The sequence below is a fragment of the Pipistrellus kuhlii genome, unplaced genomic scaffold (assembly GCF_014108245.1).
Source record: "Pipistrellus kuhlii isolate mPipKuh1 unplaced genomic scaffold, mPipKuh1.p scaffold_m20_p_5, whole genome shotgun sequence".
NCBI lineage: Eukaryota > Metazoa > Chordata > Mammalia > Chiroptera > Vespertilionidae > Pipistrellus > Pipistrellus kuhlii.
Window position 1 is genome coordinate 67,070,144 of NW_023425551.1, and position 26,229 is coordinate 67,096,372.

At 39.7% G+C, this 26,229-nt stretch overlaps 1 protein-coding gene across 3 annotated transcripts in view; it reads left to right on the top strand.

Moving 5' to 3' along the window:
• PKHD1 (PKHD1 ciliary IPT domain containing fibrocystin/polyductin) overlaps nucleotides 1-26,229 on the top strand; it is a 385,065-nt gene that overhangs the window by 57,649 nt on the left and 301,187 nt on the right. For all 3 annotated transcript variants that reach the window (XM_036415099.2, XM_045572881.1, XM_045572882.1), the window contains exons 30-35: nucleotides 4,876-5,071; nucleotides 6,013-6,080; nucleotides 7,147-8,751; nucleotides 10,830-10,973; nucleotides 16,257-16,476; nucleotides 24,032-24,182. In XM_036415099.2, the coding sequence (XP_036270992.1) occupies nucleotides 4,876-5,071; nucleotides 6,013-6,080; nucleotides 7,147-8,751; nucleotides 10,830-10,973; nucleotides 16,257-16,476; nucleotides 24,032-24,182 (2,384 nt within the window). The remainder of the gene's footprint in view (nucleotides 1-4,875; nucleotides 5,072-6,012; nucleotides 6,081-7,146; nucleotides 8,752-10,829; nucleotides 10,974-16,256; nucleotides 16,477-24,031; nucleotides 24,183-26,229) is intronic.

Genomic DNA, 26,229 nt, shown 5'->3' on the forward strand with positions numbered 1-26,229 from the left:
TTTGGTTGTGATGGCCCCTGGCTTTTTAGGACTTTTATTAGGACTAGGGGCCCAGTGCATGAATTCATGCATCTTGAAAGGAACTGTGGGCTGCGAGGTTGAGATAGACATAGGGGTGGGTCTCTGCCCATCCTCCAAGACCCCGCCTGGCCCCTCCCACCATACCCAGCCCCTGGTTCCCTGTCTGCCAGCAGCAGTGCTGGCCCTGTTTGCAATCACTGATGGCACAGAGCAATTAGGGCTGGTACCATCAGCAGGTGTGAGCGACTGCTGCTGGCCTGTTTGCCCCTCAGGGGCAGGAGGAGGTGGAGAAGCCCTCAGGGGTGATCAGGGCTGGCAACCGCCACTCACACCTGATGATGATGCCCAGTGATCGATCGGGAGCGGTGCTGAGCTCTGGCAACGGGTGCTAGCGTGGCCAGCACTGGCATTAGGTGAGAGTGGGGCTGGTGCAGGCAGAGGGTGCGAGCAGCAGCTCCAGCACTGGCAGTGGGTGCGAGTGCCGGGCAGGACTTCAGTGTATGGGAGCAAACAATTTTCAGTAACCACCAGAGGCTTGCCTCAATGACAGCAACTGGTGCCCCGCCTTGATCTGGAGCACTTGGTCACCTGTTCCACCATCCTGCTGCAGCCAGCACCCTCCATGTTCCACACACACCCCATGTATCAGTGCATGTCATAGGGACCAGTTGTTCAGTTATTCGCCATTCTGTCTATTTGCATATTAGCCTTTTATTATATTGGGTATTTGGTATGGAACTTATTTTTCTGAAAAGTAGGAGACTGATATTCTCATTTTAGTCATCATTGAGTAAATATTATATATATTTTTGTTCTGTAAAATTGTGAACATTTCCAATATGATAATGACATAGCAATTTAGAGGTGACAATTCAACAAATATTTATTGAGCACCTACTACATGTCGATAGCACAGACATATAGTAAACTTTACTTACTCTCAAATATTTACACAATTATTAGCCTCAATTTATAGGAAAGGAAATGAAAGAACAAAAAGAATAAGTGACCTGTCTAAGATGTTATCTTTAGTAAGTAAAAGAGCTGGGATTGGGACCAAGCTGTCTGGTTGCAGATTCCAGGCAGTTAGCCACTTATATAATTTACTATAAAATACTGTTTTGGGTGTCATATTCTATTATAGCAGTATTTTATATGATTAGAGAATAGGGGGTTCTGATTAGCCAAGAATTCTTGTTCCTTGATACACACTGTACATAAAATGAATGAATTCTTTAGCACACAACAATAAGCAATTTCATCTTTCTTTGGTAATTCAGATGACAGGATAGATATACAATAATTTATTATCATGTCAGACTATATAGATTTGGGAAAGTACCAGGTAGCACACCTTTCTGGTTAATTGAATGCTAGATATTACAAGGTTTATGGCAGCCATATATGTATATTATAAAAGACCATTAAATATACCCATGCTTCCCCCAAAAGTGCCTGAAATCATTTTTTTTCTGGTACTATTTTCATTTTCCATTGTTCAAGAGTTCATAAATAAAGGGAAGTGTCCTTTAGCTCTCAATATTATTCAGCTCAGATAGTGCAGAAGAAGAATTTGCTGCCTCAGGCCACCAAAGTACGTAAGATTCTTTAGTGGTATAGATTCTTCCCAAGGAGGTGGAAAAGGGAGGAGGGAGCTTTGTGTTCTATTCAGATTTCAGTGATTTTGGCTTTTAATAAAACTTTCTACTTATAATGAAAAGAATAAATACATTGCATCAGTGCCTAAGAGGCATCTAGGATTAGCGTGACATTGACCAGGAGCCCAAGGAGTTCATGTTATTGATATATACAACATGATGTGTTATTTGCAGAATTTGCACTTGCATTTAAATCTTTCTACAGGCAGTAAAAGGAACATGCTATAAAATCCACAGAGTGGTAGTCTGTTGGGAAAGTCTCTTTAAAAGTTGGAGTGTGACATATCTTCATCCAGGAGATGATTATGTTGATGGTGACATTGAAGCCAAGATGAAATCAAACAAAGAGAGGAAGAGGGGTGAGGATGGGGCCAGATAATTTGATGTATAGGACCATTAGGGTAGATTTTTAGTCAGTGAGCTCTAAATATGAATGAATCACAGTTCAACCACTCCATAGGCAAGATATTTAACTTCCTTTACCTTTAGTTCCTTTAATTGTTAAGTAGGAATAATTCTTTTAATGTTATTATAAAGTTGGAGTAAACTAGGTAAAAGTCCCTAGTCCAGGAGCTGACATGGAGTAAGTACTCAATAAATGCTTTGTTAAAGAGAATGCCATCATTCTGCCAGATACTGTGTTATATTCATGAGCCAAAGATGACCTCTACATATTGGCCCTATATTGTTTACTTTTTCATAGCAGGTTGGGAGCCATTAGTTCAAGACTGCCAATGTCAAACTCAAATTTTCACAACCTAATTATTTTCAATATAATACCCCAAAGTAGTTTTTTTAGCCTTTTAGAGCCTGCCCGCTTTACCCTATAAAACTACACCCAACATCTGCTAGATGTAGATAAGATAATCCTGGGAGCTATAAAAAATTGTTAATGCCTTAGGAGCTCTTTGACCCAAAGACTTCCCACCACGCTGCTAAGTGACATCATATAGACATGTAAACCCCTTTCTAAACCCCTTTCTGATCACCCTTTCCCCCAGGACTTCCCTTGCCGTCCTCCCCTTCTGGCTGGTGGTTCCTTATTGTTGCCTCTGAGATTTCTGCATTTATGTGACCCATATAAAACTCATTTTTCTGTGCTCTGCCACCTTGTGGTCATGTCTATTTTTCATTCTCAACTCTGGAATTCCTTGAACTCACTATATTGAGACTTCAGACTTCACAGTAAAATCAAGGTTGGGAGGACATGAAGAAGAGGATCTGGATGAAGTTAATCGAGGGCTTTTGAATACTGTATTACACCAGAGGCTTTCCTGGGACATCTAACTTAATTCTTACAACAAACAACAGGGGGTGGGCTCTGTTACTATCTTAATGATAAAACATCCAAGGCTTTGCGAACCCAAAGTGAGTCACACAGGCAGTTAAATGGAAGAGCAAGGCTTTACATACTCAACAAGCCACAACCTCTCCTCTTTGACATTTCTCTTTCAAGTAAACATCCTCCTCTAATTGACTGTGGTGTCCTACAGATGCCAGCCCTATAGCAGTTCTTAAACATCAGCAGCTCAAGGAGCTTAAGAGATGCTTTCTTAAGTTCTAGCTGTGTCTCTATGGACACACCAAAATACGGGAAAGGCATATTTATTTATTTTCCCTCCTGCCATTGCATGCTTGATTTAGCTTTTCTTAAAGTTCCCATTGTCTGAGGAGGGGGGTTTCCCCTCCCCTATCTTTTTAAACTGATCTTATAAATTGGAATAATAGCTTTAATTATATTCTTTCTTTGCATAGAAAACTGTGGAGGCCTCTACTGTCCAGTGGATTAAGTAGAGAACCCTCAGGGTAGGCCTTCTTGATCTTTAGCCATAGAACCACCATCAACTTGGCCTACTCTAGTAGAGTCCCTAACTGTACGTACGGACATGCATCTGGTCTTCCAGAAAGTCACCCACATTTCATTTATTCTCTCACAGCCACTGGATAATAAAATGAGAAAGTGTTACAAAGACTTGAAGTAAACTTGTGAAGTTTTTAGAATTGCATTGTAAATCCCCTCTTGTTTATATTGGCCTCTTGGGATTTAGCTTTCAAAGTGAATTTCAAGCACTCTCTTGTCCATAAGGCCTTTCTTGATACTTTGAATATTGACCTGACTTGAACAGCCCACTATTTAATTGTCACCTCTGGATGGTTGGTCATACAACTGAAGCTCTTTTGGCACCTATTTTTCCCACCTTTGAGGCCTTTTTTTTTTTTTTTAATATATTTTATTGATATTTTTTACAGAGAGGGAGAGAGAGGGATAGAGAGTCAGAAACATCAATGAGAGAGAATCATCGATCAGCTGCTTCCTGCACACCCCCTACCGGGGATGTGCCCACAACCAAGGTACATGCCCCTGACCGGAATCGAACCTGGGACCCTTCAGTCCACAGGCTGACGCTCTATCCACTGAGCCAAACTGGTTTCGGCCCTTTGAGGCCTTTTTGAGGGCAGGGTCTATGTGCAACTTATTTTTGTGCCCCTATGGAACATATTAATCTTGGTACTCAATGATATTTGAAGGAAATGGAATTGAATTAGTGTGTTATAATATACAGAGCATTTCGGTAGAGTTGCTAATTAAACTAATTGCATGTAAATGTAAGAATATTAGGCTCAGGTTTTTACATTTCCATTAATTAAGCATGAAACCTTGGTTGCCGAACCTTAGTTTCTTCAAAAGCTAAATGCCAGTCCTACTAACAGCTACATATATCTCACTAGGATTGTGTAAGGATCAAATGGGATAATACACATGAAAATGCTCAGTAAACTATAAGTATTGTACTCACATACAGCATTATTATGAGTTCTAGGGCACACTAAAGATACAACTTTAGACTTCTATCAATAGACAAGTGAAAGTTAAAAAAAAGGAAATGGGGTACTATTTGTTGGTTATGAAGGCCATCCACCCACCAAACTATTTCTCGATTTACCTCTGCGTGAAGAGAAATTACTCTGTCTCCTGAATACAATTGTCCTGACAACTTTGAGATTATATCTTTAGCTTTATAAAAGAATTGTTAGAAGTTTCATGAAAAAAATTAGGTTGGCATTAAAACTCTTAATTGTGCTACAATGCACAGGATTGACCATGTATTTAATAATAAAAGACCATTTTAGAATTGAAGAGATGGTTGAGGACACAGACCCACATCCCAGAGGCTAAGGAATGCTTTCCATCCAGGAGGTGAGACCCTTTTCATCGGCATGGCGCCACTGGTGGACTACGTGGATTTGCATGTGGAAGTCCGCATCCAGGATTCCTTGGCTCGGGTTTACGCGGAGACTGCCCAGGGCCTGGAGGTGGTGCTGCCCCCACTGCCAGCTGGCCTCCACAGAATCTCAGTCTCCATCAACGGGGTCAGCATTCGTGCACAAGGGTGAGCTCAACACTTGCCATTAATTTTAGGTCTGTTTGATGGTCTGGTGATTTACTTGAGGAATTCTAGTTTTGAGTTAGGACTTTAATTTTTTTTTTCTTCTGAAGTTGGGAAATAAATATGTGAGAATCATAACATTTGAACAAATCTCAAAAACCCTACAGGAGAGTTCACCAATTCAGGGGAAACTTTTGGCTTACTAGTTTGGGAACAAAGAACTTTCTGGAACTAGGATATTATATCATGGCTCTTAAGAGGGGTGGGCAACTATATAAAAAGGAAGAAGATCCTCTGCTTTAATAAGAGTATGTATTTAAATAAGACCTTTAATAAGATTATGTCTTGGGCTTTGTTTTATTTTTTAATTTATTTTTTAAATTAAATTATTATCTGTGTACATATCTTACCATTGTCCCCCCCCCCAAATATATACCCTCCCTCCCCAGAGTTTTGTGTCCATTGGTTGTACTTATATGCATGTATATAAGTCCTTTGGTTGATCTCTTATCTCCCCCAGATCTCCCAACCCTCCCCGCTGTAATTTGACAGTCTGCTTGTTGATTTACTGTCTCTATATCTGTGTCTTGGGCTTTGAATACATGACTTATAATTAATACACAAATGATATTCATATCTACTTTGCCCTGAAGTCCCTCTGCCCAGTGTTTCTCCAGAAGTTTTGTCTCCTCATTCCAGAAAGTAAGCTAAACTGCATGGGACTGATGTCACCACATGATACTGACCCAGGACAATGTCCCACCAAACATCTTTTCCCTACCATTTCTTTACTTCACTGTTAGGCAATGTATTCACGCTTGCTCCCCCTTACTGCTCTCTTCTCTTCCAAAGGCATACACCACTTCTGTCCTGCTCCTTCCTTCCCAAGTCTTTTTCTAAGCCTCTCAGTTATTTCAGAGCAGTTCTCCCACTTTCTTCTGTAGGGTGGATCTTCACATCCAGTACATCACAGAAGTTTTCAGCGTTGAGCCTTGCTGTGGGTCCCTTCTGGGTGAGTGGCTGTGATGTGACTGGTATCATTTATCCAGAGTGAATAACTCACTGGATACTCAGATTTATTCCGAATTTATTAATCAGTGAGATCAGAAATGGGCAACAGGGAGAGGAGTTTTTCCTGTGCTCCAGAAACTGGGTGGTATACTATGAAGGCTGTGAAAATTCGGGGCATCCTTATCTCAGTAAGCTCAGGAAATTGAAGAATTTTTATGAAAAGAAGATGTGCCTGGTTTTCTTTTCCTAATAGAAAGAGGATAAAACATCTAATGGGTAGCATGTCTTGAGTGGATATGGGGTGTATTGCTCCAACTCCTATCCTGAAGATGGTTTGATTGTCCCTCAGCTGGAGTGCAAGATAAATATAGCAGTAAATTCACAAGCATGTTTCAGTGGCTCTTCATATGTCATACACGTGCACACACCCATACAACCATGTAATATATGGAATATGGAATACTGAAATATACAGGATAATAAATAGTTGATAAATAGAAGACTTGAAGAGATTTGATTTTTCATTGTGTAAATTGAATATATAGAACAATATGCATATACTTCACAAAACAACATATAGAATAATACGAAATAATATCAGATAATATGGCAGATGATAAACTAAGGAATTTGATTTTTCATTAATACATCAATTGAATCTAGGTTTATATAAAATATACATAACATAGACTAACATGTCAGATAATACAACAGATGACAGGAACACTTCAAGAACTTTGATTTTTTTAATAGTGTGTAAGTTGATAGACGTAGTGGCTTCTAGGACCTATAAATATACTTGAAAATGCTCTCTTAAATATTAAAACATTCTTTATAACAGTTTATATTGTTTTACTGTGTATGAATTTCAGCCCATCTGTATCCTGCAAAAATGAACTTAGCATTGATAAATTCACAAATTTAACATTGATGGGGTGAGGTGATATAATTGAGGTTTCACTAACACTCCATCCTCCAGTTAATGGCTCTGGGGCTTACATGGGTGTTGTGAGTTCCTGGTACTGAATATCAGCCTTAATACTTTGTTTTTGGTATTCATGCTTTAGGTGGAACCACCCTGAGCATCGCAGGAGCAGGGTTCAGCAGGGACCCAGCTTTAATTTGGGTGCTTGTGGGCAATCGGTCCTGTGACATTGTGAACTTAACAGAGACAAACGTCTGGTGTGAGACCCCCACCCTCCTGCCGCCTGAGGCAGACTTCCTCACTGTCCCAGCCCCTGTGGAGGTCTGGGCAGGTAACATGTCCTTCACCCAGGGACCCGCACCACGCCTGGTGGGGAAGGGCTTCACCTTCACGTACGAGGAGGCAGCAACGCCAGTGGTCACTGCTGTGCGAGGAGAATTCACAAATAGCAGCCTGAGCCTCTACGTGGAAGGAAGTAACCTCTCCAACTCCGTGATGCTTCTGGGGGACTTGAACTGCGACCTGGAGACACAGTCTTTCGGGAGCAACGGGAGCCTGTCTAGGTGCTCCTTTCCTCTCCACGGTTTGGAGGCCGGTGTCTATCCTCTTCAAGTGCGTCACAAGCAGATGGGCTTTGCTAACATGTCCGCGGTGCCCCAGCAATTTGTGGTGACACCTCAGATAACGGCCATCTCGCCAGCCAAGGGTTCTGCTTGTGGTGGGACCGTACTCACTGTGAGCGGGTTGGCTCTCAGCTCCAGGAGGAAGTTGGTTCAGGTTGATCTTACGGGTCCTTTTACTTGTGCAACTTTGAGCTTGGGGGACCAGACTATCCTGTGCCAGGTTGACCTGCTGGGTGACTCCTTGCCTGGTACTTCCTTCACCCTGAACGTCTCAGTCCTGGTCAACGGGCTACCCAGCGAGTGCCAGGGTAACTGCACCCTTTCCTTGAGGGAAGAGACAACTCCTATCGTGGATGCCTTGACCACTAACATCAGTGGGTCTCTGACTTCAGTGCTGATTAGAGGTCAGAGGTTGGGCACCACAGCCGATAAGCCAGTGGTGCATTTGGATGACGATCTTCCTTGTATTGTGACCTTCTTTAATGCAAGCCACATCACGTGCTGGATAAGTGACTTGAGCTCGGGACTCCACTATCTATCAGTTGTTCATTCAAGAAATGGGTATGCTTGTTCTGGTAATGTTTCCAGACACTTCTCCATTTTGCCTCAGGTGTTTGATTATTTCCCCAAGAATTTCAGCACACATGGCGGAGGCCTTTTGACCTTAGAGGGCACCGCCCTAAGAGGGCGGAACAGCACGTCGGTCTACATTGGGCAGCGGGCCTGCCTGATGGTGAACCTCAGCATGGAGCTCCTCCGGTGCATTGTTCCTGCAGGGAATGGCTCTGCGGTCCTGGACATAGAGGTAGATGGATACTCATACCAGATGGGAATCATTGGTTATAGCAGCACCTTCACCCCGGAATTGCTCTCCGTTTCTCACACCAGTGACACCTTAACCTTTGTGGTGGCCCGGATCTCAGGAGCTGAGAACATTGACATTTTTATCGGGATGTCACCCTGTGTGGGTGTTTCTGGCAACCACTCGGTTCTCCAGTGCGTGGCCCCAGCCCTTGCTGCCGGGGAGTACCAAGTCAGAGGTTATGACCACTTAAGAGGGTGGGCCTCATCCGTCCTGGTGTTCACACCGAGAGTTACTGTCACGGCGGTGACTGACAGCTTTGGTAAGTGAAGCAAATAAGACAGAATGCTTTCTTTATGTAAGTGGATTAATTGCTGCTCTAAGAGGTAGGAGACAACATCGATCTGAATGACAGAAGGAGAGAGAAGCCTGTAAGTTGGCCTCTTACAGTCCCAGTTTCCTCTGGAAGTTGCATGTGTGAGGCTGTATTTTTCATCAAAGGAATTGTGCATGTTCTCTTAAGTGTGTGATTGTATTTTAATTGGATGCTTCTACACAATTGAATTTGTGCATTAAATAATACCATTTGTAAGAGCTCATAATTTGATCATTTAAGTAGAACATAAATGCCTATGTGTCTATTTGAATTATTTTAAACGTATTAAATGTGATTACTTTTTTTTAAATCATTTTATATATTTTACAGATGAATTAATACTCCACTAATAATAGGCCAAGTGCCTACTATGATTGCATTGGTTAAGCTTTTTTTTTACTTTTTACTTTTAGATCAACTGAAGTTTGCCTTGCCTTTTCTTCTAAGGATGGTTTCTACTTCTGTTCACGTAAAGCCTTTATGCACTTGAGATAGTTGGAATTTGATAGGGCTGCAGAAAGTATAAAGGAAATTGTGGGAACTGAAACTTAGACTGATGCAGTACTAGCCAAGCCTTTTCTTAGAACAAATCTGTCTGGCTTCAGCTGTGTGATACATTATGGGGATTGGGATTTTGATCCCTAATATGTCGATAACTTAGCTGGGTAACTTTCTAAGCTTCACTTCCTTATTTGATGAAGGGGTTGGGTTGGATGCTCCCTAGTTCCCCTTTCTTCTCTCTACCATTCCATGATTTTTGTAGCAAGAAAGCAGACGTATGAAAGGCACGAGAAGCAAAGTGTTGTTCTTGAGTTTACCAGGGGGCTATGTAAGTACTACCTAGACTCGCTTTGAAGGCAGTAGAAACTCGAACGCTTTTCTCGTGGACTAGAAATTGCATGTGTCTGAGAGTACTGGTGACATTCACCTTTATTGCTTCTCAGACTGAGGCAAAATGTGTGTTAAAAATTGCCATACTTTTATCCATTAGAGATAGGCACTTTCATACAGTGCTGTAAAAGTATAAATCTGTGCAACATCATTTTGGAGAAAATTATGGGAATATCCATCAAAACTAAAAATTTACATTTTCTCTGACCTAAAAACTCCACTTCTAAGAATTTGCAATAGTTTTATTTAAATAAGTGTATTGTTCATTGCAGCATATGAATTATAGCAAGAGAGGATAAATAATGGAAGTATCAATCAGTAGGAAGATTGCTGAATAAATTATGGCATAATCATATAATGAAATTCTGAATAGCTATTAAAGTGATGAGTTAAGTCCTTATATATAGACTTGGAAAAATGTCTATGCTATTCTTTTATAAAAGAAATTGTATAAAAATATGTATAGAAATTTCATTTGAATAAAAAATATGTATGCTTAGAAAATTCTGGAAGGATTCACAAGAAACTATACATAGCTACTCTTAGTGAGTGATATAGGTGATTAAGGAAACTTACTTTATTTTTTTATACTTTTTTGTATAAAAACTTAAAGAACAATAAAGAAGCATTACTGCCCTAGCCAGTTTGGCTCAATAAATAGAACATTGGCATATGGATATGTGCACTTGACCAGGTTTGATTCTGGTCAAGGGCACATATCTCCATTGCAGGTTCAATCCCTGGTGTTGGTCAGGGTGAACGTGGGAGGAAACCAATGGATATATCTCTCACACATCAATGTTTCTATCTCTCCCTTTCCTTTCCACTCCTAAAAATCAGTGGAAAAATATCTTTGTGTAAGGATTAACAACAACTAAAGAAGCATTACTTTTCTATATGAAAATTATTACATTTTTATAGGTTGTTGACTATGATTGGGGTCAGACCCACAAGGACTCTGGCTTAGTGAAAATAAGCTGAGAGAGGCTGTCAGGGACCTGAAGCCAGCTGTGGGGGTTCTGAAGGGTGTAAAAAAGAGTGATGGGCAGCAAGGAAACATGAATTTGAATCGTGAGTTAAGTAAAGAAAGAGATCTGTCTCTATGATCTTGCATTTGTGATTGTGTTTTGAAGGCTGCCTGGGTGGACGGCTTGTGCATGTGTTTGGAGCAGGATTTTCTCCTGAGAACATCTCCACTGCCGTGTGTGGTGCTCCCTGCCAAGTCCTGGCTAACGCTACAGTGTCTGCCTTCAGCTGCTTGGTCCCCACCCTGGATGGTCAGTAAAAATGCCGTCTGTTTTTAAGCGAGTATATATATGAGAATGATATTCTTTAGTTAGCTCCGTTTTAGTGATTAACACTGTTTGCACCTCTAATTTTTCTGTTTTCCTGGGAAAAGAATTTCTCTACTTCCCCGTCTAACATGGTAGCTAGAATCAAGGACCTTGTATTAAAATGTTGTCATATTAATGGCAACAAAAATTGTTCACCTATGTTCTTGATTTCAGTCATATAATGATGGAGAAAGTAATTTTTGAGTTCTATATATTGATTTCAATGACGGCTCTTGGTCTCTTGGTGGGGCTGATAAAAACATCTGGTTATTCCAGGTACTAGAGAAGGGATCAGATCATCGAGCTATTTCTTGCATATTTGTCTAATGGCTGAGTTCTTGAATTCTTATTATAGGCAAAAGAGCCAACATTAACATCATCCTCTTATTCTGCAATGTTTGGGTAATTTCTTGGGCCCTTACTCAGTAAAACATCATGATCTCTCACTGCTTTGAGCTTCTTAGGAAGGAAGGTGCAAAGCTTTGATAGTCCCATGATAGAGTTTTACAACACAAGGTATTTACCCACTGAGCTTTACAAAAAAAAGGCAAAGGGAAGAAATTGCCATTGTCACTGCAGAATCAGCGTAGCCAGGTGATTATCTTGTTTGCTTAATCATAGATATTGTGTCCATGAGCTGAAAAACCATTTTTACACCTGCTCTCTGTATAGTGCTCTAAGTTATATTCCTAGCATGTGTCTGTACCTTGAATGCCATGCAGGTTTTACAAAGCATCGTTTCATCTGAGCTTGGGGAAAAATTCCAAGATGGATAATATTGTGATGGTGGTTTGCATTGGATTGTCTTACACAAGAAGAATGAAGAAGAGCAGAAAAAAAAGAAAAGAAAGAGAAACCATTCTTATTTAAAATGCTAGAAATTGAGTTTTTATATCACCATGTATATAAGCAGAACATTGCGAGGAGACCTATGCTACTTAAAATTTTACAGTAGGAAGCCAAATACATTTAATTCCACAATGGTAAACTTAATATACAGTAGAATATTTAAGTTTAAGATGTTTTTTGTTTCATTTTTCACTTTACCTTCTATGCATAGAATAGTGCTGGCACAGTGCATGTGCAAAATGAATGCTTGATAAAGGAATAAATGAAGGAATTAGGAAACCATGGAAATAGAAAATCAAGACTCAACATTTTTAGGTTTTAATATTTAATAATAATGCTAATTTAAAAAAGGCCTTTACATATACACTGCTTAAATTAATTAATTTTTTAAAGCCCTATGGTATTATTTAAAAACATTTGATTTCAACTAGAAGTCCAAGATAAAAACCACTGAGGTTACAGGGTCAGGTAAATTGTGGTATTGGAAGTGTGACAACTCCTAGGGGAGGACTAATATAAATTATATTATTTTAAAGATTTGATTAAGTTAGAAAAGGACTTAACATTCTATGATCTTAAGAGGAAAATGAGTTGGAAGCTGTAACTCTTATCATTGTCACTAGGTGTCACCAAACACTCATTGATTGTGCAAGAGCTGCTAATTTACTCTAGGGAAATGGATAAATTGACTTATTTTCTTCTTTCATGAAAAGAAAAAAAGAAAAAGAAAAGTACTTTTTTAAAAAACCTCTTAAATACAGTATCCAAAGATGGAGGAGAATTGATAAAAAACAACTTCATTGGTTCTTTACTTGAGATCCAGTATGATATTTGGGGATTCTCTCAACTCCCTGAAATTGATGAAAACATTTTGAGTATATGATTGTATATATTTTTTCCTACTAAATATGTCTATAATGGAAATGAAATAATTAAAGGGATTGTCTCTCACAAATTATTAGAAACTACTAATAATTTATCTACTTGCAGATAAGATTGCATGTAATCAATCATTTTATATTTGTCATATAAATTTATGTTATATTGGAAAAAATTTTAGAGGCCTATTTCATAAGCAGCTAAGAGGTGCACTGACCACTAGGGGGCAGATGCTTCAACTGGTAGGTTAGCTTGCTGCTGGGGTCCAGCTGATTGGGACTGGGGAAGATGGAGCTGGGCATGCCCTCCTGTGGTCCCTCTGGCAGTCCCTCACTGGCCACTAGCCCACAGATGGCCCCAATCTCTGGCCAGGTGGAGGGACCTCACCTGTGCACGAATTTGTGCACTAGGCCTACACTTGAGAATATTATATCATTGCTATTGTTTTTGCTAGAGCAGTAACAGCAGCATCACCTGGAAATTTGTTAGAAATGCAAATTCATGAAACCTAACTGGATCTGAAACATTCCAACAAGTAGATATTTTGGTATTTCACTTCTAAGCTCCCTCAGAATTCTGTCATTTTTTCCTACTTAGAAGCTCCAAACTAGGTAAGTCCTCTGTGTAAGCAAGTTCTGACTATATTGGGTAGCATCATAAGATGCCTACATATAATCTGGTCTCATATTTGTTTTAAAAATTACATTGCTGCTTTGCTGGTTTATAATCTCTCTGCTATTATTATTCTAAGGTATTTTTTTTTCTTTCTTTCTTTGTAACATAACTGTACACAGCTGGAATTTCTTCATCTTATATTTATATAATTTCCTTTTTTCTTCTGTGGTTTACTGCCTTACTATTTTCATTTAGTCTTTTTGTTTATTTCTCTTAACTTCTCTAATTTGCTAAGGTCACTTTGAATTCTGACCCTTGCTTTTAGTTCTATTTCTTAGTTTGACTTTGCATAATGAAGAAAGCAATGTTTCAGATTCTGGGTTGCAGCTGATGGCTTAAAACCCAAACTTTCCTAATTATTGTTTTGCTTATTCTGATACCACAGCACAAATGTGTTTTCTTTTCATCAGTAGAGCAAGGGATTTAAAGGTACCTCTCTAAAAAGGTTTTTTTTGGTTGCTACTTTTGGTATTTTCTCTCTTTACCTTTCTCCCACACTGTACTTCTAACATAAAAAGAATTCTATTTTGTTCATGTGATAGATTGCTAAGACATCTTGTCAGGTGTACTTTGTATTTATAAAATCAGTGAGATGTTGATCTTTGGCTCTTTTGCTCTTATACCTTGAATTATACTACATGACTTTTTCATGGAAACTTTAACTTTTCCATGAGGCAGGAAAAGCTAAAGTGATTAAGGTTACACCACTATTTAGTGGTCGAAACTTGAGTAAAATCCATGGATTCTGATCCCAGCCCTCGGTAACTTTTTATCATCCACCTTGTCAATTTGCATCCACCTAATCACCCATAATGAGTTCATTATTTTATAGGTGTTGAGCCTGTTTTTATTTGCCCGAGCTTACTAACTGGAAGTTCTCATGTTTCCTCTACCCATAGGAGTCTTACTAGTACTTGCCAGCCATTAAAAAACAAACAAACAAAGCATTTTATTTTTTTTTTACAGAGAGGAAAAGAGAGGGATACAGAGTTAGAAACATCAATGAGAGAGAATCATTGATCAGCTGCCTCTTGCTCCCCCCCCACCCCCCACCTGGGGACATACCCGCAACCAAGGTACATGCCCTTGACCAGAATTGAACCTGGGACCTTTCAGTCCGCAGGCTGACACTCTATCCACTGAGCCAAACTGGTTTTCGGCTTGCCAGCCATTTTAATGGCTATGATTCATTCAGGACACATACACAGACAATCTGCTATGTGGCGGATACTTTGGAATGTAAGAACAACAATAATAATATGTACATGTGATTGCATAAGTGCAAACCCTCTCACATGGACTTATCTCATTTGTCCCTGTTTCATGCAGCCGTGTGATGGAGACAGGGCTTAGTTTCAAGCCCATAGTTCCTGATAACGTTTGTCATGTACCTGCTAGGACAGGCTACCTGTAGAGATAGAAGGCTAGAGAAAATTTTTTTTAATTTCCTCTTTATTTCATTCAGATTTTCAGGTACAGCTGCTCCAAAACCATCTTCCTGTAGAGATTAATCTTCCTGTTTAAAGTTATTGCCACTATGCCTTGTTGATGCTGTAAACATTGTGTCTTATGACCTGGAAAGAAATGGCTTAGGGAGTCAAAGGGCTTCGAATAATTGATTTTCTTCTTTACAAAAGGTTAACAGTCATAATTATAGGAAAATCAAAGACTTCTTTTAATCAAGAGATCCTATAAACAGAATGAAAAGTTTAGCCGCATATCTGGAGAAGGTATCAGTAGCCATACAACCTCCATAGGTTTAGTATTCAGGATATATATAAAGAACACAAATTAATAACATAAATATTCCAATAGAGAAAAGGACAAATGACAGAAATAGGCATTTGTAAAAGAGAAAACATGTTATTACTAAACTTGTAAAAATTGTTTGATAAAAAATTGATAAACATGCAATTTAAGGCTGCAATGAGGTGCCATTGTAAACTCATTGGACTGGCCAAAATAAAGAATCTGATAATCACAAGTTCTGACAATTATGTGGAGTAGCAGGAACTCAAAATTATTGCTGGTAGGAATGTAACATGACACAACCACTTTGAAAACAATATGGCTCTATCTTGTAAAGTTGAACTTATACCTACCTTAAAAACAAGCAATTTGAAGGCATACACCCCAGAGAAAATTTTGTACATGTTTATAGAAGCAAAAACAAGGAAATATCCAAAACTCTATTAATAAGAGAAATGAAAATCATATTGTATATTCACACAGTATAGTATTGAACAGCAGTGAAAATGTATGGGGGAAAAAGGAGACATATGTAATACTTATAAAGAATTGAAAAAAGAAAAAAAGAAGTATGGACAACATTTACATGTGATAATATAAATAAATCTTGGAAGTGTACTACTGAGTGAAAACATCAGGTCCAAGAATACTATGTCACAAATACTATTTTATAAAATTTAAAAATAGGTATAACCCAATTATCTTTTGTTCAGGAATATAAAGCTGTTTGAGAAAACTGTTTTAAAATTGCAAATGGTTGTTTCTGAGAAGGAAGTAGAAGAGGGTGGACTTGGTGAGGAGTGTCCAGATTTGAGAGTATCACAACTCTTTTAGATTTTGTGTTGATTGGCAGATTCACATGAATTTTTCTTATTGTGTTGGTTTATATTTTATAAAAATTTTACTTATATTATTCTGTGTGTATTATGTACACATAATATATTTTTAAAGAAGTAAACTGATTATTTTCCTATTAGTTAAACGACAGCACATGAACTTCATTTATGTAACAATGTGAGGCCTCCAGTTCTTTCCATGGTTATTACCTAACCTAATGGTGACCATTTCCTGCAGTGTCCTTGGCTTCCCTGTGTGACCTGAAGCATGAGCAGGAGAGCTGTGAAGCCACCGGTCACACCTACGTGCAGTGTGATTTGACTGTCACTGTGGGAGCAGAGAAACTGCCTGAATCATGGCCTTACCTCTATATTTGTGAAGAAAGTTCCCAATGCCTCTTGGCACAAGATTACTGGACAGAGTCAGCCTTCCCATTGTTCTCGGGCCTCTTCATCAGGTAACCCTGTGTTCTCCCTCCGTGACCTTCCCCACGAATCATGGCCAATGGACTGATGGAGGCATCAGGCGGGGTGGGGATGGCTCTGGGGCCCCACCCCTCTTGTTAGAGGAACTGTTCCATTGTGGATTCCAGTCTGCATATCAAAGCATCTCCTGTCTTTTCAAGTGTTCAAGAGAACATCTGAAAAATCTGCCTAGTAAACAGCCTGCTTTGTTCTTGCTCAGGTTTTAATATTTATCTTCGGATCGAAAGCAACATCTGGTGAATGCCAACGGGGAAAGAGATTAGGCATTATGAAAAACAGAAGGCTCTTTCCCCCTTTCCTTTTTCTTTTCTTTCCAAACAGATTCACAAATATGACAAAAAGTCATTGAGAAATCCAGCAGATTGCACAATATTTACTCAAAAGCAGGGAGGATGTACAGGGGGAATGATTGTAGGTCTAGATTTTGAAGCCAGAGCTTATAAGGATTTTTTGAATTTAAGAAACAAACAAATAGCACAACTTTCCAGGTAAATCCCCTTTCTTAAAGAAATTTAATAAAACAGATGTGACCATGTTGGTAACTCTGTATGGCCTTAATTTTCACAAGCAGTATCTTTCCTGTGTGGTGTGACTTTTCATTGCTGAGCATGGCCCTGTATTCTTCCTAACTTCTTATCTGGATGGAGTGGTTACATTGGTTAGTTTATGAAGGCCTATTTTCCCATTTAAAAAAGAAAACTATACAAGATCAATTACCCAGCATGAAAGAGATGACTGGTTCTTTTCATGGCCATCCTACATTTCCATATCTTCAGACTGTGATTTAACATGAATTTGCCACCTGAGGTTTGTGTTTAGTCAAGGAATTGGTGCTTTTAGAAGAGCTTGAAGAACTCTGTTTAGGTCACATAGGAAATAGGGCCCTAGAGGTATACTCAAGTGAGACTATATTTCAGAACTCACTGCTGCTGGACAGCGAGATGTACATATTACTGTCCCTGGCTCCATTGAATTGGTGGACTTGATCTAGATCTCAAGAGCTATTTCTTTGGAGTTATTCTATGTTCTTCCTCCTTATTCTAGGAGGTGGCTGAGGCTACTGAGCTTCAGACCCCATTAAAATTTATGCCCTTATCTATTAATTAGAGGCCCAAAGCACAGAATTCATGCATAGGGATGTGTGTCCCTCAGCCCAGCCTTCACCCTCCCCAATCTGGGACCCCTCAAGGGATGTCTGACTACCAGGATTGGTCCTAAACAGGCAGTCAGACATTCCTCTCACAATTCAGGACTGCTGGCTCCCAACTGCTCACCAGTGCATTCCTGATTGCCCCTAATGCTTCACCCCCTAACCACTCCCCTGCCAGCCTGATTGATGTCTAACTGCTCCCCTGCCAGCCTGATTGCCCCTAACTGCCCTCTCCTGCAAGCCTCATTGCTCCTAACTGCTCTCCACTGCTGGTCTGATCCCCCCCACCCCAACTGCCCTCCACTGCAGACCTGGTCCCCCCCAACTGCTCTGCCCTGCATGTCTGGGTCCTCCCCCAACTGCCCTTCCCTACAGGCCTGGTCACCCCCAACTTCCCACCTCTGCTGGCCTGGTCACCCCTAACTGCCCTCTCTTGCTGGCCATCTTGTGGCAGTCATCTTGTGTCCACATGTGGGCAGCCATTTTATGTGTTGGAGTGACAGTCAATTTGCATATTACTCTTTTATTAGATAGGATAGAGGCTTGGTGCACATGTGGGGGCTGGATTGTTTGCCCTGAAGGCTTTCCCAGATCAGGGTGTGGGTTCCCTTGGGCATGGGGCAGCCTGAGTGAGGGACCCATGGTGGTTTTCAGGCTGGGCATGCCCTCTGGTGACCCAAGCACAGGCCAGGGCCAGCTGGAAGCAGGTATCTGGGATTTATTTATCTTCTATAATTGAAACTTTGTAGCCTTGAGTGGAGGCCAGGGCTGGCCAGGGTGGGCGGGGAGCTTGGCTTCCTTCATCGCTGGGGGCAACCCAAGTCTCCTGCTCCCTCCAGTTTCATGGCCACTGCTATCTTGGTTGGGTTAATTTGCACACTCACTCCTTATTGGCTGGTGGGCTTGGCTTGTGGATGTAGCGAAGGTATGATCAATTTACATGTTTCTCTTTTATTAGATAGGCTATCATCTTGAAAGTGCTATTCAGTGTTCTAGATATCACAGCAGGCAAAAGTGGTTGTGTTTTCTTGAAAAAGAATGAAAATAAGTGTTGTGAGCTAAACAAACAAACAAACAAACAAACAAACAAAGTGTTGAGGGTGAGGGTGATGGGAACCACATGGTTCTTTGCTGCTATGAGAAGTAAAGTTAGAACAATCTACAGATATCACTTGGACAATATGCACCAAAAACTTTAAAATTCTTTGTATTTGGAGACTCAGCAATTTCACTACTAGGACTTTATTTTAAGAAAGCAGTTTGAAGTATGTAATATTTATGAAAACATGTTCTTTGAAGGTTTAAGTATCATAAAAATTTGAAATGAAATAAGTGTTCAGTAATAAAGAATGCATTCAAATGATAAGATACTAAGAAACCTTTGAAAATCATGTTGTAGAATATTTAATCAAAGAGGGACATGCTTACAATATATTGGAAAGTGAAAGGCACAAGTCACAAAATAGTGTATTATCTATTTTGGTATAGATATATACTAATGGTATATAGTAATGCATATATTTCTATAAGCATGTAATAGGTTGCCAGAGCTGACTGGCAGACTGAATGATGGATGAATGACTACTTTGACATACGTTTCTGTGAAAGAGAAGCTGAGAGGCTAGTTGGCATTAGGAGCCAAAAAAAGCCTCGATTGCCTGCCCTGTTAGCCTTTTATTGTCATAATAGTTTGAACTAAAATTAAATATTAAATACAATTAGCAGTGTAAGTATCCTTGAGAAAGAATATGTGTCTGTCCTGTCCTTTAAGCAAGGACATGTCTAAGTAAACACCCAGGGGTTCAGACTTGTTTGGAAAAGTCAAAGTAGGGGCTGCCGACCTTCTGCAAGTTCTCCCAGAGGCCCCCAGCCTTTTGGAGATTCCTTTTTACAGACATCCCAACCAAGTCTTATGTTGCCCTACAATAGGTGATTAGAAAAAAGACTGAAAAGATATATTCTACAGCATTGAGAGTACCTATTCTTGGGTGACTATAGTGCTGGTCATGTTTATTTTAGCCATTGAGTTTTTACGTAGTTTTTTCAGTGAACATATACTAATTTAAAAACCAGAAAACATATTGTAAATTATTCAAGGGGCATTATGAAAGTCATGTGTCAAATAGCTTACCTTGGTTTCTCTTAAGATTATGCCTGTGAAGCCAGAGAACTATCTTAGCAGGGGACCCATTTCCATGAAATGCTTTATTCCTCTGCCAGTCACTACCACTATGGATTTGATATCACTCTACAAAGATAGACATGCATATCTGTGGTGAAAATATGCTCAGTTTGTCCATCCATCCATCCATTCATCCATCCACCCACCCACTCACTTATCAAGTTTTAGGTATTGTGTCAGGAGCTGGTCACTCCATGGTGAATAAGGCTTCAAAGTCCCTACTCTTAAGGGTAGAAGAGAAAGCCAGACAATAAACAATATGATCCCATCTTGTGATAAGGAAGATAAAGTGATAGAAAATGGCGGGGGATACTTTATATGATGTGCTCAGAGGATGCTTCTCTGAAGAAGTGCCTTTAGTGCTGGACTAAGTAGAAAAAGGTGTCATTATGGAGAGTCAGGAAATGACTCTCCACAGCAAATGCAAAGGACCCATCAAGTTTTGTGAACTGTCAGAGGACAAAGGGCAGTAGAGTGAGGAGGAAGGAAAGCGGCTCTAGATGAACTCAGGGAGATCAGTAAGATCTTGAAGGCCATAAAAGGAGCTTAGGTTCTATTCTAAGAACAGATTAAGTTAATTAAGTATCTTTCCAAAGTCATGGAGACAAGCCTTGGCAGTGCCAGGACCGGAACCCAAGGCTTCTGACTCACAATGTGCTTAGCATAAGGCCCTGCTGTTAGTAGTAGCGATGAAAGTCTTGGCTTGACTGCATGGGTTCAATGAGATTTCAGAGCCATAGGAAGCAATTTCAGGCTAAGTGAGGAAGATAGAGTGATGCAAGTGCTTTTTATTGCCTGTCCTAGAGAGTGCATACAGGAAGATAATGGGGTTACTTTTTTTTTTTTTTAATATATTTTATTGATTTTACACAGAGAGGAATTGAGAGGGACAGAGAGTTAGAAATGTTGATGAGAGAGAAACATCGACCAGCTGCCTCCCGCACACCCCCCACTGGGGATGTGCCCGCAACCAAGGTACATGCCCCTAACCGGAATCGAACCCGGGACCCTTCAGTCGGCAGGCCGACGCTCTATCCATTGAGCCAAACCGGTCCTGGCAATGGGGTTACTTTTGGATCTGATCAGACCAACCATGTTAGTGGTCAGAAAACTTAGAACTTTCTTTGCTATCATTTGGACCAATTTTTTTTTTTTTTTTACCATGTTCCCTCACAATAAATATCTGTGTATGTGTGCATGTACTTTTATATAACCTATATGCATGTATCTCAATACACATGTTTATACTTATTTTTAAATCTTGCCAATTATGTTGCTTAATTCATAGGGTTATTATGAAAGAAAACATGGAATAGTAACTATTAAGAAAATTAGAAATTTTATAGATGTTAGACTATTTTTTAATATCCTGGAGTTTCTGCTAATTTTGATGATGGCTTTTTAATGAAAAAAAAAATCTAGTGAGATAATCAGGAACAAATACAAAAAGAAATATGAACTAAAGCTTATTAAAAAAAAAGTCTAAGCTAACAGAAATGGGTTTTAACTTTTTTAGAGCAAGAAGAACCTGATTAGGGAAGACAGTGGGTGCTATAGGCAAATGACAGGAGGGAGAAGTAACTAACAAAGAGCCTAGAGAGGCAGAGACAGCTCATTGGGAGGGTGGGAGCCAAAGCCCAAGAAAGTTGTGAAGGAAGTTGGTCACTCTTTTCCTTGAGTTCATGCCGGTATCCCAGATCATCCCTATACTGAGAACAAAAACCTAGCTCATAAAACCTCCTCAGTGTGACAGTAGGGCACAACAGAGAGAGGTGATGGGCATATATTCTTTTATTTGATTAAAAAGGAGAATTCTGGATAGTTAGACAATGAATCTTGGTTATCCCTGACGATTATTCATCAGATGGTTTGTGAGCCTTCAGAAAGGGAAGTCCCTATCTGGGAATCAACTCACAAGGAATGTGACGGTGTGGTGGACCAACTCCATTTCCTTCTCAAACTGTTCCAAATACCCTCTCTACCCCCAGTAACAAAGGAAAGGTTCTAGCCATAAAGCCCAAGGACACAAGCAGCCAGTTGGTTTGAAGTTACGTGTTTTATTTGAAGAGTCCATGTGAATTTTGAATTCTATTCCTTCCTATTTCCATATTCATCTAAACATTACATTACATTTTAATTTAAAAGTTATATTACCTCCCCCCTCCGCCCTTCGGATTCTTAGAGTACAACTGACACTCCAGGAGCAAATGCTGTGTCCTATGGCTCTGTCTAACCCTGGATGATGACTCAGCTAAATGTACTTGTAGCTACATTATAGGCTCCAGATTCAAAACATATTTGAGCAATGGCTCCATATGATGGAGATGACATGTACCCATAATGAATGTAAATGCACACATTTATATTTTAACAAAAATATGACCAGCACAATTACCAGTATAGTGTGAGTGGCCTTATCTGACATTTAATGTGTGCCAGATTCTGTGCAAGTCATATTGTAGGGGTCATTTTGCTCCATTCCCTCAACACGTTTATAAAATAGGCACACAATAATTGGTATCTCCATTTTATAAACCAAAGCTTAGAGAGTCATGTCTTCTCAGTGTCATAAAGTTGGTAACTATATGCCTGAGGATTCAAATCTAGCTGGTCTGCTCCCAAGCTTAGCCTCTGCATGCTAATGCTTTTCAGAAAATCGGGTGAACAAGTACAGCATGGTAAATCCTAGGCAGTTGCCACTCTGAGACTTTAAACTTACCACCATCTTAATTTAGGCATAGGGCTACCAAATCAACAGCGAGAGCTCAGATAAAGGGAGTCCACAGCCTAGTAGTCAGCCCAAACCATGTGTGTTCAGTTCTGGGCCTCATGATGTTAACATACTGACAATCTACAGTGGACTAAAGGAGAGTGGGCATGGAAATCATGTCTTGTGGGGGGTGGGGATATGGAGCTGGGAATATTTTAGCAGAAAGAAAAGATTAAGTAGACAAGGTAGTTATCCTGCTCATTATTTTTAGCAACTTGTGGGAGCAACCATTTTGACATCGATTTGAAAAAAGATGCTCTGGTCTGACATGATTTAGTTTCTCAGGCAGTGACCTCTTGCCCTTTCTACTGCTCTTCCTGGACTTCCCATGCGATCTGTCATCTTCATGGCTGACATTCAGTCAGCATTTCAAAACCTTAGAATACTGCTTTGGGAGGCAGGACACACAGGTTCTAATCTCAGAGGTGCCATACTTTTGTGATTGACTTTATGCAAATCCCCTGATCATTTTTGGGCTATATTTCTCATACCTCTACTTACTTTACTGGCTGAAATGAGATCATACATGTGAAATTGTTGAAAAGTTTAAAATATCATGCATTAATAATCTTTGAGTTAGTTGTTACAATGCCTAAAGCCAAGATTATTGTTGAATAAATATCACACCTGTTGGGGGACAATGCCCTGCAATATCCATGTGCTCATCTCCCTTAGAGTGCATATTTTTAGACTTTCTGCAGTGCTGTTTTTCATTTTAAATGCAGTCTGCTTTCTCTCCTTAAAGCAAGAGGACTTTTAAAGCAAGTGGCTGGTAGTATAACTGGCACATATATCGAATCTCCTTAGTCTGGGCTGTTAAGTAAGTTTAATTAATTTACTAAGTTAATGTTCCACTGCTAGCAACAGAGCCTCATTGCCATCAGCTGGGGAGAGGGAATTGAAAGCCTAAATGAGCTCATTTTTTCACAGTTGGAATTAGGGACCAGTTAGCCAGTTGTGTGGGTTTTCCAATTTCTCCATCTGCCCTGGGGGGATTCAGGCAATTCACTCCCCCAACACTAAGTGTGAGTAAGAACAGGAAGAGGGAAGGGGAAAAGAAAAAGAAAAAAAGAAAAAAAACACACCTCCCCAACATTTGCTTCCATTTTTGGAACTGGAAGCATTGTTTGCACATTGCTTGTAAAGTTGGGCTTGGAGAAGCTTTTGCTAATGTTCCTGAGAGGTTTGAAAAGAGAAAGGCTGAAAGATATTTACCACGTGCATTTTCATTGCAGGGTGTGCAGATAAAGGAAAAACAAATAAACAATAAAATAATGGAAACAAAATTACAGAAATTTGCAAAATTTGATAAATGGCGGCCTGTAGTTGCCACAAGCTAATGGCTCGCAATGATTAATAAGAGTAAAAATAATTGCATTTCATTAAGATTGATGACACCCCATTTAACCTCCCCTCTCGTTTCAGCCCTAAAGTGGAAAGAGATGAAGTTCTCATCTATAATAGCTCCTGTAACATTACCATGGAAACTGAGGCAAAGATGGAGTGTGAGACGCCTAATCAGCCAATTACCGCCAAGATTACTGAGATACGGAAAAGCCGGGGCCAGAACACTCAGGTATAATCAAATCTTTTTTACAGACTGATTCAAACAGCTCAAATTTAATTTGTAATATTGTGTACATTAAAAAAACAATTTAGTCCAAATGGCAGCAATATATAATATTAAATGCTCTCAAACTTTGAGGAGCTGCTCTAATGCACAACATCTGAATTCATAGTTAACCATAGTTAATCATATATTTTCTCAAAAATAAATGAATGCTGCCTGGGTTCTTTTAAAACAAATCCTGAACAGATAATCTCAGCATTTTGTCCTGCTTTCTGGGTGCATGCTTCAAAAGGGCTTTCTGTGGCTTATTTTTTCATGAAATAAATGGCCTACAATTTAACCAAGTGCTTCTGGAATATTTCCAAATCATTCACCCATCCTCAATGTCTGCTGGCCCATCCAGTTCATCTCTGTGGAGAACAGAGTGGAAACTTCAGCTTCTCAGGACATTACATGCAAATTAAAACCATTAAAAAGTTCTGCCAGGTCATTTCATCTGTCTTCTCTACCTCAGTTTATCCTTTTTGAAATAATCTAAACCACTCCCTTCAAGTGGCTCTCCTAGATAAACTCTTAAAAGTCCCCAGTGAGAGTCCACAGCTTCCCCAGGGATTTTAGTGAACTGAAATCAGAGACTTTGGAAATACATCAGATTATCTTTCACAGCTCCCAGGCTTCTGATGGCACTCCTATAAAATATAACATTTCTTAAGCACCTACTCCCTTAGGTGCCTTCTTCTTTATGAAAGCAATTCCCATATTTTTCTCTTTTTTGTCCTTTTTTATTTTATTTTTATTTATTTATTTATTTTTAAAATATATTTTATTGATTTTGTACAGAGAGGAAGGGAGAGAGATAGAGAGTTAGAAACATCGATGAGAGAGAGTCATCGATCAGCTGCCTCTTGCACACCCCCTACTGGGGATATGCCCACAACCAAGGTACATGCCCTTGACCGGAATCGAACCCGGGACCCTTCAGTCCCCAAGCCGACGCTCTATCCATTGAGCCAAACTGGTCCCGGCTCCTTTTTTATTTGGAACAAACATTTATTGAATGCCTATTATGTGCCACACATTATAGCAGATTATCTTGTGAAAGCTGTTTCAATTAAACCTCCCAAATTCTAAGCTATGCTTTTGAGGTTGTAAGGCATGTTTTTTTCTATAGACTGCTGAGGTTGAATGTATCACTTATCTGAGTAACTTTAGGTAAGTTATGGAATCTCTCTGTGATTCAGTATTCTCATCTGTAAAGTGGGGTAAGAATAGCACACCCTTAATAGAATTGGTGTGAGGATTCTAACACAAGAGCCTTTGCCACTGAAAATGACACCAAACACCATTTAAATGTCTGATAGCCATTACTGACTATGCTACTTTGCTAGAAGCAGTTCTAGAAAATGATACAGAATTATTTTCCTGTAGTGTTTTCTGCTTTGACCAGATCACTTCATTTGTTAGATTTTATCTAAGTTTTCATTGTCTCAAAGGCTAATTTTGAATTTTTGAGGCCTAATGCCTCAGTCATCTTAAAATATTTATGCAGTATGCATTTATTGAGTTCTAACCATGTTCAAGGTCCTCTGCCACACTCTGAAGGAGACAAAAACAATGTGTTTACTTTCAACAATAAAGATAATTTAAAACAAAACAAAAACAAAACAAAACAAATGGCATGGGAAAGAGACCCCACCTTCAGGGAATAATAGGGAAGAGAGGCCATGTATGCAAATAAGTAACCTTTAAAGGGCACATAGTGTCGATTCATCACAGCTGGATGAAATGTTGGATGCCATCTGGACCAGTCCATTCATTGATGAGAAGAGTTAACTAAGCTTCATAAAAAAAGATGACCTGGAAAAAGTCACAGCTAATAATTTTGCATCATAAGGCACGTGGTCTTAAGTGTTGTGGGGGAAGTAAGCCATTTACTCTTTAGAAGCCAGGGGGCCATGTCTGACAAAACCTCCTAGGCTGTGCCAGTGTCTGGGAGAGTCTGATCCTGGGATGTCTTGTGACCCTATACTTCTTAGGGTGTCTACTTTTCTTG